The sequence below is a fragment of the Podarcis tiliguerta genome (assembly GCF_965153285.1).
Source record: "Podarcis tiliguerta genome assembly, chromosome: 9".
In the NCBI taxonomy this organism is placed as follows: domain Eukaryota; kingdom Metazoa; phylum Chordata; class Lepidosauria; order Squamata; family Lacertidae; genus Podarcis; species Podarcis tiliguerta.
Genome location: NC_139542.1, coordinates 29,245,976 through 29,266,691, shown reverse-complemented (window position 1 = coordinate 29,266,691; position 20,716 = coordinate 29,245,976). Strand labels below are relative to the sequence as shown.

The window sequence follows — 20,716 nt, the reverse complement described above, 5'->3', positions numbered from 1 at the left end:
TATGCATTACCCATGTATAAGACTCCCACATTTTAGCATGATTATTAAATTAAAAAACCAGTCCTATGCACAGAAAAGTACAGTACACCCAAATTGTTATAGTGTCTGAAGTTTATTATATAGATTTTTCTTTGTTAGGGGGAAATAGCACTGATTACTTAAGAACAAAACACACTGTATGGTATTTATTTCACTGTAGTTATAGTCATGAATGCTCAGAATGTGATTCATTGGTTCATTGTTCCACTAGATGGCACAAAAGTCCTATCTTTTAGCTTTTCCCAGAGGATATTCTAGAAGCTAGCAACTATTTTAACAAATTAACCTGGAGGACAGACTGTGATCCTTTTTAGAGGCAGTAAAAAGCTAAAGTAGCTTATTTTTCTGCCATTCATGGCAAGATGTGCATATCCACCGAAACAAATATATATAACACAGGAACATTTGAAGTACCTAACGGGATAGATATAAGTATCCATGAATCTAACCAAAGACAGTTGTTCCGCAGGTCTCTTTTTTTCTAAAGTAGGCTAAGCATTTATAATGTGCAGCTTTCAAAGAGAAGATGTTTCAGTCACATGGGATGTAGAGAGATTAGTGATGAGGGACGCATTTTATTTGGTTTGCACTGAAAGGCGAATCAACCCAGTTCACACTTTCCAAAGCAATCTGAGAACCAAAATGCAGCCATTCTTTGATATTTGCACTTCTCTGAATTTTGCCATGCTGTTTTCCAGGCAAGTGACATGCGCTGGGATAAAGTGTGCATATTAATGTATGTATTAGTGAAACGAACATGCAAAGATATGTTCTATTAGAGAAAACTGCTTTGCAAAAATAAGCGCTAGTTGACAAAATTGCCTACAAACATTTCACACTAAAATGGTGGTGGGTTTCCAAAAGGGCTTCTTTTAAAAAATTGCTAACCAGTGTGGAAATGTGGAGACCTGAAATTATGACTGGAAAAAATGAGAAATGGAGAAAACCCAAAATTGACAGATCCGCCCATCCGTAGAAGAGATAGAGAGGCACATGAAATAATTTTATGTTTTATTTCAGTGACCTAGCTTGATTGCTGCTTTTGGAAGTGAGGAACCCAAATTTCAAATATCTATAGTAATGGCATTTACCAGGTAGCTTTCAGTCATAATTCCTCAAGTCCATATCACAAATTCAAACTTTAAGTCAGACACACCAAGACCAAGAGCCACGAGGCCTCTCTGATCAGATTTTTTAAGGTGGCTTACAGATAAGAACAAGAATCACTAAAAACATAGAAAAATCAAATATATATAAAACAAAAAAGCAACAAAAGCCAATAATGAACACAAGACATTCAAGTTCATTAGGTTCCCATTTTAATTTGAACCTATTGAATCCACACTTCTCCAACTTCTGCAGTGTAGCTCTCTATCATAAAAGCATGTCTGTTAGTGACAATGACACTCAAAAATGCATTTTATTGTAGCAAATTGCCTGCAAAAAATGCGTACATTGTGATATTTTCGTGTGTGCGTGTATGAAAAGATAAATAGAGAGGGAGAAATGGGGTAGACTGAAGATTGAAAAATAAGAAACTGAGCAAAACTGAAACTGAACGATTCGTTCATCTCTAGTCAATGATGTGTGTGTGTGTTTAATATTAAACAAATTAATCAGAGGGGCTGCAGAAGTGTTCTTGACAACCCTCTGCTCATTTCACCCTCCACTCCTAACATACAAGCACAAAACATTCCCACACTGCAGCCTGGGCAGCTACTCCCCTTCCTGCCAAGTTGGGGCTCTGCCTGCCTCGGGGCATAGCTTGGAGAGTAGGACGTGTGTGAAACAGACGCCCAAAATATTATCTTTCAGGAGACAACTTGATGTTCTGACACTACTAGTTTTTGGCAGAAAATAATATATTTAATTCATCCTTCTGTTTATTATTTTAAGTTGTTTTTTTTTAACCTGTGTTGTTTTGGCAGTTAAGAATCTGACAGCCTTAAAACCAGAGATTAAAAGAAAGGGTTGGGTATGCTTTTGTTGAGGGCGAACTGTCAACTGTGGAACGTCTTCCTGATGTTATAAAGTTTCAATATTGCCTTGAGATATTTAATGGGAAGCAATCCATAAATGGAAATAAGCACACAGGATTGCAGGCAGAAGATGGCCTGTTGGAGTTCAACGTCTTCCATGTTAGAAAGATAATGTTTTGGATCCATAGAAACACGAGCAAGAGGAAAATAGTTGGTGGTGATATGCTCCAAAAACATGTTCAAGAAAGATTTGATGCAGGGCTGTAAAAGGGTTAGGATTTCCAAAAGTTTTCCCATGAGCAGAAGGTATGTTTGATCTAACCCATTAACTTCATTAAAATTCCAGTGGAGCTCTTCAGAAATCCTGAATGGGCATTTCAGGAAATTGTCTTAGGAGTTACAGAATTGCATCGGTGAAGTAAAATTTTCTTTCTTGTAGATCAAGTTTTGGAACTAAACAAACAATCTGCTAGTTGTATCTTAATCAAAGCTGCTTTGATGATAAAATAGTTTATTTGATCTTCAAGCATCCTTCTAGTGAACTTCTTGAGCACACAATGCAGATTTCTCAAAAATGTTTCAGCCTTTTAAATTTTATTAGTCATACCCCTGCCTTATGATTTAGCTCCGACAACCCAATTTCCTTCATTTCCCACTCATTGTACTATTGCCTTAGTGATGCCACATGATCCTAACTTCTTCTTAAATTGTTGTTGATTTTCTTCTTGTATACAATCATTAAGTGTAGCATTTGCACTCCTCCCCCCTGTAACAATCAGATTACCAATAAACTGAAATCTTAAAGACAGCGGAGAGTAAATTCTGTAATTTTAAAAAATTGATAATGCCCTGGCATCTTTCCATTCTGCAACAGGTGACTATTGGAAGTCTCTTCTACCAAAGCAAGCTTAGACTGAATTACCTCAATCTGATACCAAATCGTTTTAAGGATTTGGGATCCTGTTAGGTTGGTGACTGGTTATTATTCCTCATTTTCTCTAGCTGCTGGTGTACAACTGAATTACAGCAAAGAAATAGTGAAGTCTAAGCTGATTAACAGCCCAGTAATAAGAATCTAGCTTTTTTCAGTTGCCTTGAGTAGAAGTAAACCCTTCATCTCAACTGGGTTATGGATTTGACTGTTAGGTATTAGAAATAAAATAAACCAGTTGCTGCAATGTTTATATCTGTCAGTCACACTATTAATAATTTGAATGAATACCTTACATTTGCAAATAACAATGGTGTCATTCCTGCTAAGGGTCAGTGGGAGTTTTGCTGCTAACGTGACACAAGAGTAAGGAGTAAATTCAGTTTTTACCTCTCAGGCACTGACATGAAACATGCTCCTTATAAGGATGGTATTCTTCTGGCCACTTATATGTCACAGGATGTTATTTTCATAGAGCTGGTAGTAGCAAGTGTTAACGTAAATCCCATAATTGACAGGTTAGTGGTTTGTGGAGGCAGTGACTTCCCCGGAGGGGATTTCTTGATTAATTGTGATGGCAGATTTAAGGCAGACTGGTTGCCAGTGGGAGGCAGCTGATTACACAGTGTCTAATTACAGACTTTCCACTTTCCAGGGCAATGTAGTGTCATGCGTAAACCTGCCAAAATTCTTTCAAGACAGGAAATGCAGGGGAAGCTAGGCTGACCAAAAAGAAAGACACTGCAAGCAAGGCAAATCTTTGATGGATCATGTATAAACAAGAAGCAGGGACAGTGGGAGACAGTGAGCTCATTGACGACATTGCGAGGCAGTCCGTGCAGTTGGGGTAGAACCAAAAGCACCAAAGGTCAAAATCTGAGATATACTTCAGCTATGGGTAAGTCCCTTTCTCTCCCTCTCTCAGATTTCCGCACCTGAAAAACAGGAATATGGGGCAATTCTCAAATGCTGTTAACATAAAAAAAATACATGCCAATGCTCATACTGTATAGTACAAAAAAATGGGATCTGCAGCAAATTGTCAGTGTGGTGTGTTCCTGTCTATTGCTGCAGTTGGTCAGCATGACCCCACAGAAGACTTGATTCCATTTCCTTATCTGCCATATTTTCCATTTTCCCTCCCCACAGCCAATCAGCTCCTTGGTCAGTCCTCATTGGGTTCTTTTAGAGTTCTTCCCACTCTGGTTTTATTTCTTTTCAAAATTGCAATGCTACAATCCTTGTTGTTGCCCCAAACCTCCTGATATCCCCTCTTGTGCATGTGTAAGCCATGGCATCTCACCTGAGCATCAGAAATTAGACAAAATGACTCCATTGCATGCCAAAGTGCAAACAGCCTTCTGGGTTATAAATGATATATCCTGTGTAATTTGTAGACTTAATGGGTCTCCTTCATTGAGAAGGACAGCTGAAGATATATTGTTCCATCATGACTGATCTTCCTCTATCTATAGTTCACAAACAGCTACAGGGATACGTGAGAGGGAACACTCTCAGTTCAAAATAGGTGATGGTAAGGTCCAATGCTCTGCCTTGTGAACTGAGGGTTTACCTAAGAACATGTCCCCCAAGATTCTCTGTAATGTACAGGGTCTCTGTTGTAGAAGTTTCTTGGCAGTTTCTTGGCAGATGCTGATATGGATGATGTTGCATGGTGGTAAAAAATGGAAAAAAACACACACACTATGCTATGCAATTCCATGTCAGCTGTCAGCACTGCCAGATGTTTATTACCATTGCAGGTCAATGATCAAACATTGCAAATTACATATCAGATATCAAAACCAAACATCATTTGGCTGAAACACAGACAGCAATAAAACTCTACGAATATTAGGAAACTATTCCAACATTTGCTGTTGTTATCACTGAATAATTTACATCATGAAACTTTAAAGTACGTGGTGTTCCCAGGTGATTTCACTCCAGAGAGAAATACTTTGAGAATATTCAGCATCAAAATCATCCACAGAAGAGAATTTTGAGGACAATTTTTGTTTTATTTCAGCTGCAAATGTTTCACAGGTAACTTGGATTTTTGTAATCAGTTTAAGTCCTGCACATTGCATGTCAAGGCACTGTGCCACCCACCACCCCATTTTCCACAGCAATAAACCAGGCAGAACACAGTGATTTTTGGATCAAATAAGGCCACAACTTTATTGATTGCAGATGTTAGAGGTTTGGCATAGGTATTGGATACAGCCATTGACTTTAAGCCCACCTGCCGGAAGTATACCCAGGGTCAATCCAACAGCGGGGGAGTCCTATGACTTATATCAAGTAGGAGTACCCCACGGGATGGCTGTCTTGATGAGTGCTGTGGCCCTAGCCCCCATCTAGGACAAAAGCAACTCCTCCCATATCTCTTTAGTGGGATATCCTTTTCTCATAGGGACAGGCAGAGCCACAACCTCCCCTCCAGCCAAGACTAAGGCTTATCCAATGCCTAAACCACCAAAGTTGTGATGGTAGACAAAAACACCAGACTGGAACAAATTTGCTGGGTAGATAAATTTCTACCCAGCCCCGAATATGGTGACCAATGAAGTCCACAGCAAGGCCAAGCAAGCATAATTAAAGCTGAAAACATAGGCAGGGCTCAGGGCTGTCCGGCTTTTAAGCCCAAGGAGTGGACCCAAGGGAAGCCTGAATGCCCATTGGGCCTGCTTCTGAGGAGAACCTGTCTCCAGGCCCACCCATGACTGGGCAATTTGCAGGCAGGCCTGAATCCAATGCCCTGGCCATTGACGCAAGTTGTTAGGTCCAACGTTCAGTGCCAGCACCAGAAGTGAACTATGGGGGCTGCGCCAGGCTACAACACCGCCTGCCCCCTAAGTGGTAAGTGGACTTGATACAAATGTACTCTGTTGATGCTTTGACTACTAGGCCAATGCCAGACAATAATTGACCAAATATTTCTTTGCTGGTTGAGTTTACAAATAACTGGCCCATCCTAATGCAGTCGGGGATTGTTACACTCCTAGAACAAGAGAGAATGGAGTTGATTAAAGATTGAAGTATAAAGTATGTTTTGATGGCGTGAATCACATTTAAGTAATTTGCAAAATATGCTTTGCTCAAAAGCAGCAACCAAAGCTTTTTCTCTGACCTTCCATCCACACACCTGTGGGGTTCTCCAGGATCACTATCTGCTGGGATGTACAACACATCCTCTCTCCCTGTTCCTCTCTCTTCCCGTTAGCAGGTGATTTACGTGACCCCCATTGGCTTCTGTCAGTTACCTTTGATTTGTGAACAAGCTGGAATGAGCCCAGGGCTGGTGGGATCGCATGGTGACAGAGGGATGTTTGAAAGAAAGGTTGCATGCAGCCTTTCACTCCTGTGAAAGCCAAACATGCCATTTTTCATAGCTGTAGCTCTGTGATTTCACCTTGCTCACTCGTCTGGCAGGAAGCACAGCTACCGCCTGATGACAGTTCTGAAACAGAAGCAATTGAAAGGGCTTCTTTATTATCTGGAGGTCAAAATAATCAGAAAGTGGAAGAGAAGCAGACAGTGTGACAAACAGAATGAACCAGGGTTGCCAGACCCTTATTTTAAATTGAGGGTGAAGGGGAAAGAAAATTAAAGAAACTACTCTAATGACAGTAATAGTCCTATGTCAACAGAAAAGTGCACTTTTATTATTAGTGGAGAAGGAGAATCCAGTGGTTTCTTTCAATGGGGTTAACTTTTACCTGAGATCGATTTGCCTCTTGACCTCAGAGTTCAGCAGTAGTCATAGCAGAATTTGCTCATCTTGCTTTACTGGCTGAGGGAGCCGGCGTACAGCTTCCGGGTTATGTGGCCAGCATGACTAAGCTGCTTCTGGCGAACCAGAGCAGCGCACGGAAACGCCGTTTACCTTCCGGCCGGAGCAGTACCTATTTATCTACTTGCACTTTGACATGCTTTCGAACTGCTAGGTTGGCAGGAGCTGGGACCGAGCAATGGGAGCTCACCCCTTCGCGGGGATTCGAACCGCCGACCTTCTGATCGGCAAGCCCTAGGCTCTGTGGTTTAGACCATAGTGCCACCCATGTCCCAATATACTTCATAATCTACTCTTATCCAACAATCCTATCCATAATTGTGCTCCTACCAAGAAAAGCACTCCCTGACCCCAAACGGACATCAGCATACTCAGGCAGCAATAGGTTCTGATAGTTTTCTCTCTCAAGGTTGAAAGTAGACCAGGCTTACAAAAATTTTCTACTCCCAACCTCTTAAAATATATGTTACAAATTGAGAGCTATTTATCAATGGACAATACAATTTGGAACTCATGATGATAGTACAAAGTAAAGGCTTTCCTATCCCAAATTTAGGCTCTGCATTCAAACCAGTTATTCCCAATGCAAAATCTTTTTACAAATTCATTTCAACAACTGATTCTATCTATGAGACATTTTCAAATGTAACTTCTGTAAGTAAGTCTTCAACAAAGTTTAGTTTCACTTTTACACATGGTATCCTGTTTTTCAACAAACCATGGTTAGTTATACAAGCTTGCTTTCTCACCTATGGCTTGAACTTTAGCAACTCATAATAGTTTAGGATTCTATGCAAAGATGGCTAATGCTAAATTTGACAAGTTCATGCAACTCAGCATATGTGCTATCTGTTAGCAGTGCCTGAATGTCCAACCTGGTGGTCTGACATTGATGGAGCTCTGACGTGCCAGTACCATCCTAATCTCTTCAATCATATTGATCCGCTGAAGAGCTGAATCGAGTTTGAGTGCTTCTTATTCATGTTGTTTTTGTAGCTGCAGTTTGTAGTTTGGGTGATGGGCCAAAAGATGACAAGTCCTTTACTCCACTTGAAATGGCTAGTGAAAACATTTTTTAAAAATAAAAAAAATCGGTTATTGCTTCTGCAAGGTTTACACGCCACTGAAAAAGTTTTGTAACTCAGCCAAAATGATCAGTTTTTCAACAGGACCAGTCCTTACAAGTATCAGATATGTCTGAACAAAGCTCTGCTCTATTCTGCCTTGCAGTCACAAATGGCTGACGATATCCCTGTTGAATGATGTTGTTGAGTGATGGAAAACATACAAGTAGTACTCAGGACAAATGTCAGAATGGTACTTTGTACCCTAAAGATCTATTGCAGACTTGTGCAATCAGGAAACACTGGAAAAAGGCAGCCACTCGATAGCTCCAACGCTGGAGAAAATAGACACTTCCCAGTCACCTAGCTTGATGCCTCATCACCCAGGTTCCTTTTTCCCAACGTCCATTAGGCAACAGTGTTCAGGTAACATGGGCTTTCTCTGCACTAAAAAAGAAGAGAGCTATTGGGCTTACAGTGTTTTCCCACTTGAATAGGGCACCATTATGATCTCAATGGAGTCAGATGGAAGTGGAGAGATAGACATGTGTGAGCACCCAGAGGCATTTGAATGATGAAAGGAGGATTACACAAGTCAGCCGTTCAGTGGGGAAGGACTATTGCTAGTAGCAAAGCACATGCCTTCAAAGAATCATAGAATTGTAGAGTTGGAAGGCACCCCAACGATCCTCTAGTCCAAACCCCTGCAATGCAGGAATCTCAACTGAAACATACATGACAGATGGCCATCCAACTTCTGATTAAAAACTTCCAAAAATGGAGAGTCCACCACCTTCTGAGGGAGTCCGTTCCACTGTCAAACAGCTCTTACTGTCAAAAAAAAGTTATTCCTGATGTTTAGTTGGAATCACCTTTCTTATAACTTGAAGCCTCAGTCCAGTATACCTGAAGGAGCGTCTCCACCCCCATCGTTCTGCACGGACACTGAGGTCCAGCTCCAAGGGCCTTCTGGCAGTTCCCTCACTGCAAGAAGAAAAGCTACAGGGAACCAGGCAGAGGGCCTTCTCGGTAGTGGCTCCCACCCTGTGGAACACCCTCCTACCAGATGTCAAAGAGAAAAACAAGTACCAGACTTTTAGAAGACATCTGAAGGCAGCCCTGTTTAGGGAAGCTTTTAATGTTTAATAGACTATTGTATTTTAATATTCTTTTGGAAGCCGCCCAGAGCTGCTGGGGAATAAATAAATTATTATTATTATTAGTTCATGTCCTGCCCTCCAGAGCAGTAGAAAACAAGCTTTTTATTTCTTCCATGTGACACCTGTTGAGATCTTTGAAGATTGCAAAGAGTAGACACCTGCTACACCAGGGATCTGATGGTTTGTCCAAGGAGGGTTGCCTATTCAAGGTGAGCATCAGGAGATGCCGTTTCCTAACTCTCTTCATGGTAGCAAATGCACCAGAGCTGAGTTAGGGGAGAGATTGCCTTTGGCTAGTTGACTGCAAATCAAACACATACGTCAACAAGGCTGTGGCCCACAACTGAACCCATTTGCAGTGCCTTGTGTTTTCATTCCAAGGGTGTGGGGGAGGGAAGGCGGAAGCAATCATGTTTTAGGTTGGAACAAATTAATACAAGCAACGCTAGGCACATGTGACACGGTGATCATGGAAACGCTGGCACAGCTCTAAATATAAAAGAACCATCTGACCATGCTTTAAAAACCACAGTACACTGTAACTCATTATCAAAGAGCTGATATACAAACAATGGATCAAAGTCTCCCAGCATTCCCATGCTATGGGTAGGAAAGCCCGGCTTTCTTCCGTTTCAGATGAACTCAAGATGAAAATGCTGCAGTGAATGAAACCTTTTCCACTGATGAGAGAGAGAGAGAGAGCAATAACTTAAGAAGCCTTTACTGATGTTAAGCTCTCAGGTGTTGCCTTCAGGCAATTTTTGTGTGTTGTTGATTATTAATCTTTGTAGCTTAATCACTATAAACACGGATGATAATTATCTTAAAAGGGAAAATGCTTTCTTTGTTGTCTTCAGCACAACATTAGGTGTGTGGTTTTTTTTACTCTTCCCTTAGACTGTAAACCACACTATCTAAACTCTCTCCGCAGTAAGAAATATAATCCTCTAAAGCGGAGCAAAAGTATTTTAGCCAGGAGGTGGATGTCAAAGCTGTGGCAGTTGGTAAAGCGCTCTGCTCCTGCAGGAAAGCCTTTCGCTTGAACCATTTGGAAATCTTTTCTTTTTGTGCTTCTGTATTTTAAATGTGCACACATAAACGGCCTCAGCTCTGCTCTCGTCATGGGCAACAAGTCATGTCCCAGAATGGCATCTGCACCAAAAGGCACATTCAGCCAGTTCAATGAAAACCATGTGGTCACTGCAATGCAGGTGGGAACAAGTGGAACCTGCAGCCAAACGTTGTAGTGTGGAGTGCTGCCCTTCACAGTTCCAGCCAGGCAGCTATGCCCCTTTCCAGGATACTCCATTCCGTTCCCATTCCCACCCACTGTTTTACATTTCCCATTTTCCATTTCCTCCTACTCAGCAGTAAGTCAGCATTCCATGTCCACCAAGCTCAGTCTCACTAGCCTGCTCTGTGATCCACACCTTATTTTTTTGCATGTGACGGGGACATCTGCCCTTATATTTTTGGTGGGATCTGATTAGACAATCCTCACTTTCAATTCTATGAATATATTAAGAAAATAATATTTTTAGAAGTGCTAGACTTCCAGTTTTGGTAAACATCCCAAAGATGAAAAAGCTATAGGTGAAGAAGTTAGTACAGATCCTTTGGTGCCTTTGAAAGTCAGGCCAAAAGTAATTTGCCTAAAGCTGTGCCGATTGCCCCAGGAATTCTTCAAGCTCTCTTGACTTTAATTTAAGGCTGATTTATGTGGTACATTTTTGTGGCCAAACCTCACATGCACCGGATTGTGTGTGTGTTTGTCTTTCCTAATCAGCAGCTCCTCTGCTGACTTGAGAGTCTCCACATTCAAAAGTCTTTCAAGCTTTAAAAGCTGTCCTGCGATTCATGCAACAGTTTTGCTGTGGAATCAAAATTGATCCAAAAAGCTCCAACATGCCATATGTAGCCCTCTTTCCAGTATGTCTGAGCAACAGACAAGAAATCAGGTTTTGTAGGTGATTTGTCTGCCTCTTAAAATGTCATGTGCATTGTCGTGCAAGATAACAGATCTTTGGCGATCGGTTCTCTGATACTTTGCCTTCTAAAATTATTCAAAGGCATGCCCAGATGTGCCTAATTTCAGTGATGATATCCTGCTTGGGGAAGCACATTTACTGAATTTGGGATTTACATTCAATAGCATGCACTGACTCCCCCCGCGCCAGACCACCATTCCCCATTCCATTTGTTGCTGGGCAATCTGCCAAGTGGAGCTCCATTTTAAGGCTTGAGTAGCTAAGCAGCTTTCCTTCACATGGAGCTGAATTGACAGGTTTGCTCCTGGATTAATCACACACATAGTTCTTTTGAGACAAAATTGCATGTGACAATATTAAACCCTGGTCACCTTTGATGTAAAGATCAGACAATGAACCCATGAATGGCAAGGTTACACCACCATGCTATTCACCAGTAATTCTTTTTTTACCACAGACGGAGATCAGAAATGCCAGTTTCTGAACCAATTATGAGTTGCTGGCTTAGGAGAACTTCCTATCAAATCCAAATGTGGGCTATACTCCATAGTCTATATTCACAACTGTAACCAATATCTTCCAGAATTGGATAAAGGTTTATAAAAGTGGAATCTTCACATTTTGTGGACAGACTCTAAGAGTACATGGATCTATTAGAACAGAGGAAGGCAGAGGTGCCAGCTTCTCAAGATGATGGGGAGCCCAACGCAATGTCCTGACTTTGCACGTGCAACATCATGAGGAGCCAGGGGGCGGAGCCAAATGCCCTCTGAACATTAACATTGGGGGGCAGCTGGCTCCTATGGAGGAAGGCTTGAGACTACTGTTCAAAATATTGGGAGAAGTTCAACATTGCACCAAGATGATCATTCCATGAGGGCAAACACTTTGGCTTGCCTGATGGAATGATCCCCTATGATGATGTTGTTGTTGTTTAACTTTGTTAGTTACTTTATCTTGCTCAGGACAACTGAAAGTGACTTACAACCAACCAAACAGATAATAAACCCCACATAAATACACTAAAAGCAAGAGAAGGGCCTACTGCATGAGGGAAATGTTTTTCAGTTGGATGACCACACTCCCTCATGGGTGGTGGCAGGTGTTCTAGGCACCACAGATGAGTGGCAGGAAGGGGCAGGGGCAGAACTGGGTGGAGCAATGGTTGTGACAGCAGACTACATTCCAGCCATGTGGAAATCAAATGCTCTCTCACTCTCACTCTCACACACACTCCATCCATCCAGGTGATCAAAATGCATTGTCACATCACAAGGGCATTCCAACCAGGGCAAACATTTGGGGTGCATCAATAGGAGTATAGCATCAATAGGAGTATAGCATCTAGATCAAGGGAAGTAATAGTGCCACTGTATTCTGCTCTGGTCAGACCTCACCTGGAGTACTGTGTCCAGTTCTGGGCACCACAGTTGAAGAAGGACACTGACAAACTGGAACGTGTCCAGAGGAGGGCAACCAAAATGGTCAAAGGCCTGGAAACGATGCCTTATGAGGAATGGCTAAGGGAGCTGGGCATGTTTAGCCTGGAGAAGAGGAGGTTAAGGGGTGATATGATAGCCATGTTCAAATATATAAAAGGATGTCACATAGAGGAGGGAGAAAGGTTGTTTTCTGCTGCTCCAGAGAAGCGGACACGGAGCAATGGCTCCAAACTACAAGAAAGAAGATTCCACCTAAACATTAGGAAGAACTTCCTGACAGTAAGAGCTGTCCGACAGTGGAATTTGCTGCCAAGGAGTGTGGTGGAGTCTCCTTCTTTGGAGGTCTTTAAGCAGAGGCTTGACAACCATATGTCAGGAGTGCTTTGATGGTGTTTCCTGCTTGGCAGGGGGTTGGACTCGATGGCCCTTGTGGTCTCTTCCAACTCTATGATTCTATGATTCTATGATTTGAGCAGGGGTGGTGAAAGGTTTGGTCTGCGAAGGGTTTCAAGGGCTAAACATTGAAGGCTTGAGGATTGTGTTCTGTCCTTCTCCCACCCCAGGCTAACAATCCTCATCCCTGAACTATAATATAGGCTTTTATCCTAAATAAACAGCTCCTGTTGGGGCACCCTCACTGATAATGTGCTACGGGTTGCAATCCCAGTGAGCACAATGAATAATGATCAGGTTATACTTGGGTCTTCCTTCCCTACATTGCAACTGATTTGCTTTTCTGCTAATTGCCCACTGCTTTCTTAATCCTAGGTGGTTGTTGGGTTTCTTTACTGAATTCCCAAGTTCTAAACACTTAAGTGCTGGAGATGAATTGAATTCAACAGTGTGCTTCTTAATAATGCAGCCTTGATAGGCCATGTAACAGCAGATGGCACTAACGCACTAATAATAAACACTCCACAAAACAGCACCATATTTACACCACATCTACCAACCCATACTTTTCAGCTAGCATTTTAAAACACTCTTTTCTATAGATCAAAGAAGGCTGCAATAAACCAGGTCAAACTATTTGCACAGTCTGCTTAGCCCGCTATATTGTCTGCTTCTCTCATAGGGCAGCAGCTCTTCAAGGTCTTAAGGCAGACATCTTTCAAATCACCTGCCACCAGATCTTTTTAACTGGAGATGCCACAGGTTAAATCTGGGGAGTTTTTGAAGTGGTCCTCTACCACTAAACTATGGCCCTACCCCCTTTCATTTTTATTTAGCACTCAGTCTGAACGTTACCTATTTATTCCTCCTTTTACTAGCAAAGGTAATGAATTTATTTTCTGAATGGTTCAACATTTCCTAAGTAGCTACTGAATTTTCAAATCTACGTTGAACTTTGTGGGTGTGGTGAGTTTTGTTTTTTCCTGTATCTATGTAGGTTTTGATTTTCTGGTTTTATGCATTTACAGTGGTACCTCGGGTTAAGAACTTAATTCATTCCGGAGGTCTGTTCTTAACCTGAAACTGTTCTTAACCTGAGGTACCACTTTAGCTAATCGCCGTGCAATTTCTGTTTTCACCCTGAAGCAAAGTTCTTAACCTGAGGTACTATTTCTGGGTTAGCGGAGTCTGTAACCTGAAGCATCTGTAGTCCAAGGTACCACTGTATTTTATATTGGAAGCTGTCCAGAGAACTTTACATGATGGGATGGTATACAAATGCCACAATACATACATACATACATACATACATACATACATACAAAAATCCTCACAGTGTCAACATTTCACATGACTTGCACCAGAATTGTACTTTTAAAATTTAATCAGGAATCTTTTTAGATAAAGGTTGTTCTTCTTTTAAATAAAGGCTGAGTAATGACCTGCACAGTCTACTCTGGCTATATTTTTATAACTATTGCTCATATAGGATTTGATCCCACAGAATTATGTGTACTCAACTCATTTCCTAGAAATATGTGCTTTCTGCAAGATCTCGCTCACGCCCGTGATTAACACTCTGATTGGCAACTGGTTCAAAAAAGGATTAAAATACTGACATTGGGATGGGCTGCAGTGAAATGTTACAATGAATTCTTTGCATGTACCCTGCCAAGTTTGAGCTGTGTGACATTTCTAGTGAAAGGCATTTGAGATAGCAGGGCAGGATCTTTGAAAGGAACTGGCCTACTTTTGGGTCACTCCTTACAGTGGAAGGATGTAACCCAAAAAAGAGCATGACCAAAAACTATCTTAAAAGCAGAAGTCTGGGTTTTTTTTACCCATGCTCTGATATTTTCTTGTGATCCTGCATTTCTTAAGTGTATAATGCTTTCATAATATTTTTCTCTTCCTCAGCAGCCAATTGAATCAGTTTTTAAAGGAACATCTATTTGAGATTCATATGAGATATACAAATCTGATTGGATCACAGTTGTTTATATTATCACTGCTGTTGACAAGAGGTTTAACAGCCTAATTAACCTGTAGATTAATCACAGGGAGGGGTTTAAAATGACAAACTGATTCCCCCCTAATATATATATATATATGGGTGTACGGTTATGGGAAAAAGAGAGTGCACCCTCTTTGAATTTTGTGGTTCTGCATGTCAGAACATAATAACATTCATTTGTTCCTTAGCAGGTCTTAAAATTAGGTTAATACAACCTCAGATGAACAACAGCACATGACATATTACACCATGTCATGATTTCTTTAACAGAAATAAAGTGAAGATGCAGAAATCATGTGTGAAAAACTAAGTATACCCTTATTGTTTCCATAGGAATCAAGAGGCTAAGTAGTAGACAAGGGCTGCTAATCAAATACCCTTGCTTAACTGATCATCTGCAAGTGTGCCCACCTCTATAAAAAGCCAAAGTTTTGGGTTTTTTCTGGTCTGGAGCATTCAGATGTGCTTTAACACAATGCCAAAGAGGAAAGATGACACAATGCTCTTAGAGAAGCAAGTCCTCTCCCCCATGCTTTTTAACATCTATATGAAGCCGCTGGGAGAGATCATCAGGGGGTTTGGACTGGGTGTCCATCAATATGCAGATGATACCCAGCTCTACCTCTCTTTCAAATCAGAACCAGTGAAGGCGGTGAAGGTCCTGTGTGAGTGCCTGGAAGCGGTTGGAGGATGGATGGTGGCTAATGGATTGAAGTTGAATCCTGACAAGATAGAAGTACTGTTTTTGGGGGACAGGGGGTGGGCTGGTGTGGAGGACCCTGGTCCTGAATAGGGTAACTGTGTCTGTGAAGGACCAGGTGCACAGCCTGGGAGTCATTTTGGACTCATAGCTGTCAATGGAGGCGCAGGTCAATTCTGTATCCAGGGCAGCTGTCTACCAACTCCACCTGGTACACAGGCTGAGACCCTACCTGCCCGCAGACTGGCGAACCAGAGTGGTGCATGCTCTAGTTATCTCCTGCTTGGACTACTGCAATGCGCTCTACGTGGGGCTACCTTTGAAGGTGACTCAGAAACTACAACTAATCCAGAATGCGGCAGCTAGACTGGTGACTGGGGGGTGGCCGCCGAGACCACATAACACCGGTCTTGAAAGACCTACATTGGCTCCCAGTACGTTTCCGAGCACAATTCAAAGTGCTGGTGTTGACCTTTAAAGCCCTAAATGGCCTCGGCCCAGTATACCTGAAGGAGCGTCTCCACCCCCATCGTTCTGCCCGGACGCTGAGGTCCAGCACCAAGGGCCTTCTGGTGGTTCCCTCATTGCAAGAAGCAAAGCTACAGGGAACCAGGCAGAGGGCCTTCTCGGTAGTGGCGCCCGCCCTGTGGAACGCCCTCCCATCGGATGTCAAAGCGATAAATAACTACCTGAAATTCAGAAGACATCTTAAGGCAGCCCTGTTCAGGGAAGTTTTTAATCTGTGATATTTTAGTGTATTTTTGGTTTCTATGGAAGCCGCCCAGAGTGGCTGGGGAGCCCCAGCCAGATGGGCGGGGTACAAATAATAAATTATTATTATTATTATTATTATTATTATTATTATTATTATTATTAACATGCATAGCACCCAAGATAAATTTAAAGCTTACCTTGCACCATTGTCAAACATGGAACTGGTGCTTGATTTGCTTGATGTGTTTCTGGAGTAGACTAGCTGACCATATTGGAAAATCTTGGACCATTCTTATTTATTAAGTTCAGAATATTTATAGCCCATCCTTCTTCTAGATCAGAGCACTGGATGACTCTTTCACCCTAACCTAATACACAGGGCTGTTGTAAGGATAAAGCTGGGGGCATTCTATATGTCACTCCGTAAGAAGGGTGGGATAAAATGTGGAAATTAGGGTTTCCCGGTGGCATATTTAGATCATAGTAAAAATAAAATAAAATTGCTTAATTTTACCAATAGATGTAAATGAAATCAAGAATAGAATGGATTGTGTGTGTGTGCGTGTGTGCGTGTGTAAGTAATAATCCAAAGCTGTTTTGCTTCATTGAGAAAAAATGAAAGGAGAATACCCCAAATTAATGTTACTTAATGGGAAAGAGCAGCAATACCCTGTAGGGCAGAAGAGAGGTAGGAGGTAGGAGCCATTTTTCCTGACAATTGGAGCCCTGGAGACACATTGATGATATACATGAATTAAACTTCACAATGCATTCTCCACTCTAAGAGAGATTTACCATCAAATAAAATGATAAGAATAAACAGCAGCATCAGAAAGTGCTGTAGATGAATTTTAGCTTCTCTATCTGCCTCAATACCTTCAGGAATGACTGGATATTCTTGTTTGATAGATGTTTATTTTGTATGTACAGACTGTGCCGAAGATTAATCTGATACATGCCGGATGTGTTGTTGAGCAGGGCAGAGTTCATGTTTTGCATACCAATTTGAAACAAGAAAGTGACTTTTGTCTGGGATATCTGAGGGAACCCGTTGCCAAGAAGCATATAATGTAAGTCTGTCATATATAATGTTACTGTTTCTTCAGAATGAACGTCTTTTTTGAAGAGCTTTTGGCTTTATTTTTCTCCAAAGTAGTGGAATGAATAATATCAACAAATAAACTGAACTGGAACATTGCAATAAATTTGTACTGGTTTACATGTCTCTAGGTAGCTGTTGATGGAAAAATATGCCTTTTGCCCTAGAGTTGCACGTTAGTTGGAAATGTCTGGATATGGCTATTGAAGTTGTCATTAAATTTGTAGGGATGGTTTCTAACTAAGTAATACTCATAGTAGACCCATTTAAATTAATGGGCAAGACGCTGGACACCAAGTCACACAAAGTTTTTGAAAATATGCTTTCACAAAAATAATAATACGAAACTGGAAGACACACTTGTTGAGTTTCCTGATGAACATGGATCAGAATTAGTCCATGGAAGTGATTTGAACAACTTTGCCAGCCTCAAAACCTTGCAAACAGATGCTCTCTCTTGGAAATCTTGTTGAATCCTCTTCCCATAAAAAGCCAGCACCTGGAATGGAAAGACACACCTATATAGTGTTATCTCAAGATGACCTCATATCATTCAGTAATCCTTCATTTTAGCTAATGTATCAGTTTCTCCAAGCCTTAAGAAATGAACCTGCTGATTATTGATGCTGGATGAAGTTGGGGCTTAGTGTTTCTGTTTTCACAGTGGATGTGTTACTCTCTCTTTCTCTGTAAATATGTATTTAAATTGTATATTGTGTTATAAGCTGATCTGTGCTTCAGTGTGAAGGAAGACTAGGGTATAAATTATATTTATAGGTTAATAATTATATTTATTATTTTATTAATTAGAGGCAGGCAAGCAGGCAGAGAGAGATTGGTGGGGCAATGCCCCATCTGTGCAGATTTCCTTTTCTTGGTGGTGCCAGAAGTGAAGGGGGCATGAACCTGCAGGAGAGGGGAAGCCAGTGAAGATTGTTGTCCCCTATGACAGCCTGCAGCTAGGATGGGACCAGGTTGTGTAGGTCATGAGAAATGGGGGTGGGGGTGGGGGTTATTGACACAAATTTGGCAACATCCATTTATACATTTCTTTGCATGCTTGACAAACATATTGATGGTTAAACACAGAATGTTATTTAGTTATTGGTCTGTGCTGCATCCTATGCAATTAAATTTATAGCATAATTTCATGCTGGGTGAAAAAGTATTTCCTACAGGGAAACCACAAAACCCATAGTCAAGTTGCATACTTTCTGTTCCTTATTTGGATTTTTAAAATGCAGTTGAATGGCAACTATTACAAGCGTTACTAGGAACAAAAAAACCTTTGCAGTTCATTAGTCTCTGTGCTACAATTCGGGGTTTAGAGCAGGTCCAGTTCTTTCTTCTCCTACATCATACCCAGCTAGAAGAAAATGCCTTGCTTGTGGAAAGGGGTGTGGGGAGAGAGCAACAAGACTAAGGGGGAAAACCAAAGATTCACATCATTCACCATGTGTAATGTGCCTTCACAAAGTATTTTGCTTTGTTTCTTTACCAGTTTGGGCACTGGTAACTTCAAGGCTGGACCGCTGCAGTGCCAGTCTGTTTGGACCTTCCCCTGCTGGTCAGAGGGTCAGAGATTTTCAGAAGATAGTCATTCAGAAATTGCAGTTCTTGCAAGCTGCAACAGCAACCCCTCTTGATGATGTAATGTGCCTTCGCTGGTGTTGAATGGCTTTATATATATGGTTCAAGAGACTCAGTATTGTTGATGTTGTAAGGTGTTAAATCCTAACCCTGATCTGCAATCCCTGATCAGGGAGTTAGGATTAAGCAAAGATGTCGCTCTGATGACTTCTGCTGCTATAAATGCCCCTGCTGTGCTTGCCCAAAGTCCAAGTGGTTAGGAAACTACCACTTCTTGCCTGCACAAAGCTCCAAATCAGAGCATTTCAGTGGCAAGGCAGGGACCACTAAACAGAACCAGCCATAGATTCACCAGAATCAAAGCTGCTATATCCCCCTGAGCAGGGTCTGATTTGACAATCAAAATATCCTCTTGGTGATAGCATTTCTATACCACCAGACTAAAAATTGTGCAGAGACAGAAAGCCATTCTCAATAGCCACCCCATATTCCCTTAGAGGCTCATTAAAACCAAATATTGCAGGTTCTGTAGGCTTTTCTTCTCTTTTTTCATTATCAAATGCACAAATACAAAATCAAATGTATCTTCATATAACAGGAAATTCACCTCATCAAATGCGACAGGTCCTATGGCCATAAAAAATAAATAATTTTCATTAGAAAATGAACAAATCCAAAGGTAAATTTATTATCATATAAGAGAAAATTCTCCTCAGGAAGTCCATAATCATGAGCCCTATAAAGGAAGCAGAGCTAGCTTCTGTTACCTTGAGGCAACAATATGCTCAGTCACAAAATTACCTCAAATTACAGTATTTCACAAACACAAAAAAGACTAAAACAAAGAGTCAAGTATTACCTCAGATTTAACAGGGTATGTTGCCATCATAAAATTAACAGCCTCTTAAAAGTTTCTATTCCCTTTGCAATATCTACCCTAATATCCTCACCAAGTTTCTCAGCCAAGGGTTTCTTTGATTTCTTTGGGGAAGAAGAAAGAGAAGAAAATGAAATATACGCTCCTGATGATGGTAAGAAAACTAAAGATTTCAGAAGGATAGCTTTCTAAAACTTTATATCAGTATATTCAATTACATTAACAGGATAGTCCTGTGTATGTCTGCTCACAAGGAGCCCCTAATGAGTTCAATGGGACTTACTCCCAGGTCAGTTTTGCATAGGATTATTGCCTAAACCTAAATCATTGCTGAACCCAGGCATCCTCAAAACTTTAAAGACTACACCTTTTAATTCTTTCCTTATGATTAGACATTGAGAAGAACTTGATTTGGTTTGCACTTAAAGGTAAACCTCCCTAAATTCCACTTTCCAAAGCAAAGTGAGAACTGAAAAACATCCATCTGTCAGGATTGTTTGGCTATACTACTACTGTACTTTTCACCTTTGGAGCCTCCCTTTACTACTTTCCCATTTTATTTGCAGGTTTCTGTGATCTTTGATGGGTTTTCAAAGCATAGGAAGCTTCCTTAAAACAAGTGAGGCCATTGGTCCATCTAGCCCAATATTGTCTACTGTGACAGGGAGTGAGATTCCAAGGTTTCTTGCAGGTGCTTTTCCTAGTCCTATCTGGAGATGCTGGGGACTGAACCTGGGACCTTGTACCTGCAGGGCAGGTGCTCTACCTGAGATGTGGTTTTTCCACCTTTTGCGTCTTGCTGTTTTAAAAAACACTAGTGGCATTTGATTTAGTGGTTAAGAGCAGTAGACTCATAATCTGGTGAACCGGGTTCACGTCCCCACTCCTCCACATGCAGCTGCTGGGTGACCTTGGGCCAGTCACACTTCT

The 20,716-nt window shown here is 41.3% G+C and overlaps 1 protein-coding gene and 1 long non-coding RNA gene across 5 annotated transcripts in view; one reads left to right on the top strand and one right to left on the bottom strand.

The window, feature by feature from the left end:
* Positions 1-1,377: 1,377 nt before the first annotated feature.
* Positions 1,378-20,716, bottom strand: part of LOC310685385 (uncharacterized protein) — a 105,623-nt gene continuing 86,284 nt past the window's right edge. Inside the window, exons 4-5 of one of the 4 annotated variants that reach the window (XR_014515156.1) lie at positions 6,216-6,412; positions 1,378-1,427 (exon numbers count right to left, since the gene is read on the bottom strand). Coding sequence is in view for 3 of the 4 variants with exons in the window: in XM_083457661.1 (XP_083313787.1) it covers positions 6,308-6,412 (105 nt within the window). In the remaining variant the exon portion in view is untranslated. Of the gene's footprint in view, positions 1,428-5,740; positions 6,413-19,191; positions 19,537-19,768; positions 19,891-20,716 lie in introns of those variants that run through there. The other 3 variants (XM_083457662.1, XM_083457661.1, XM_083457663.1) reach the window with 3 other exon arrangements.
* Positions 3,201-20,716, top strand: part of LOC310685429 — a 133,130-nt gene continuing 115,614 nt past the window's right edge. Inside the window, exon 1 of the long non-coding RNA XR_014515245.1 lies at positions 3,201-3,847. This is a non-coding gene — a long non-coding RNA (uncharacterized lncRNA). The remainder of the gene's footprint in view (positions 3,848-20,716) is intronic.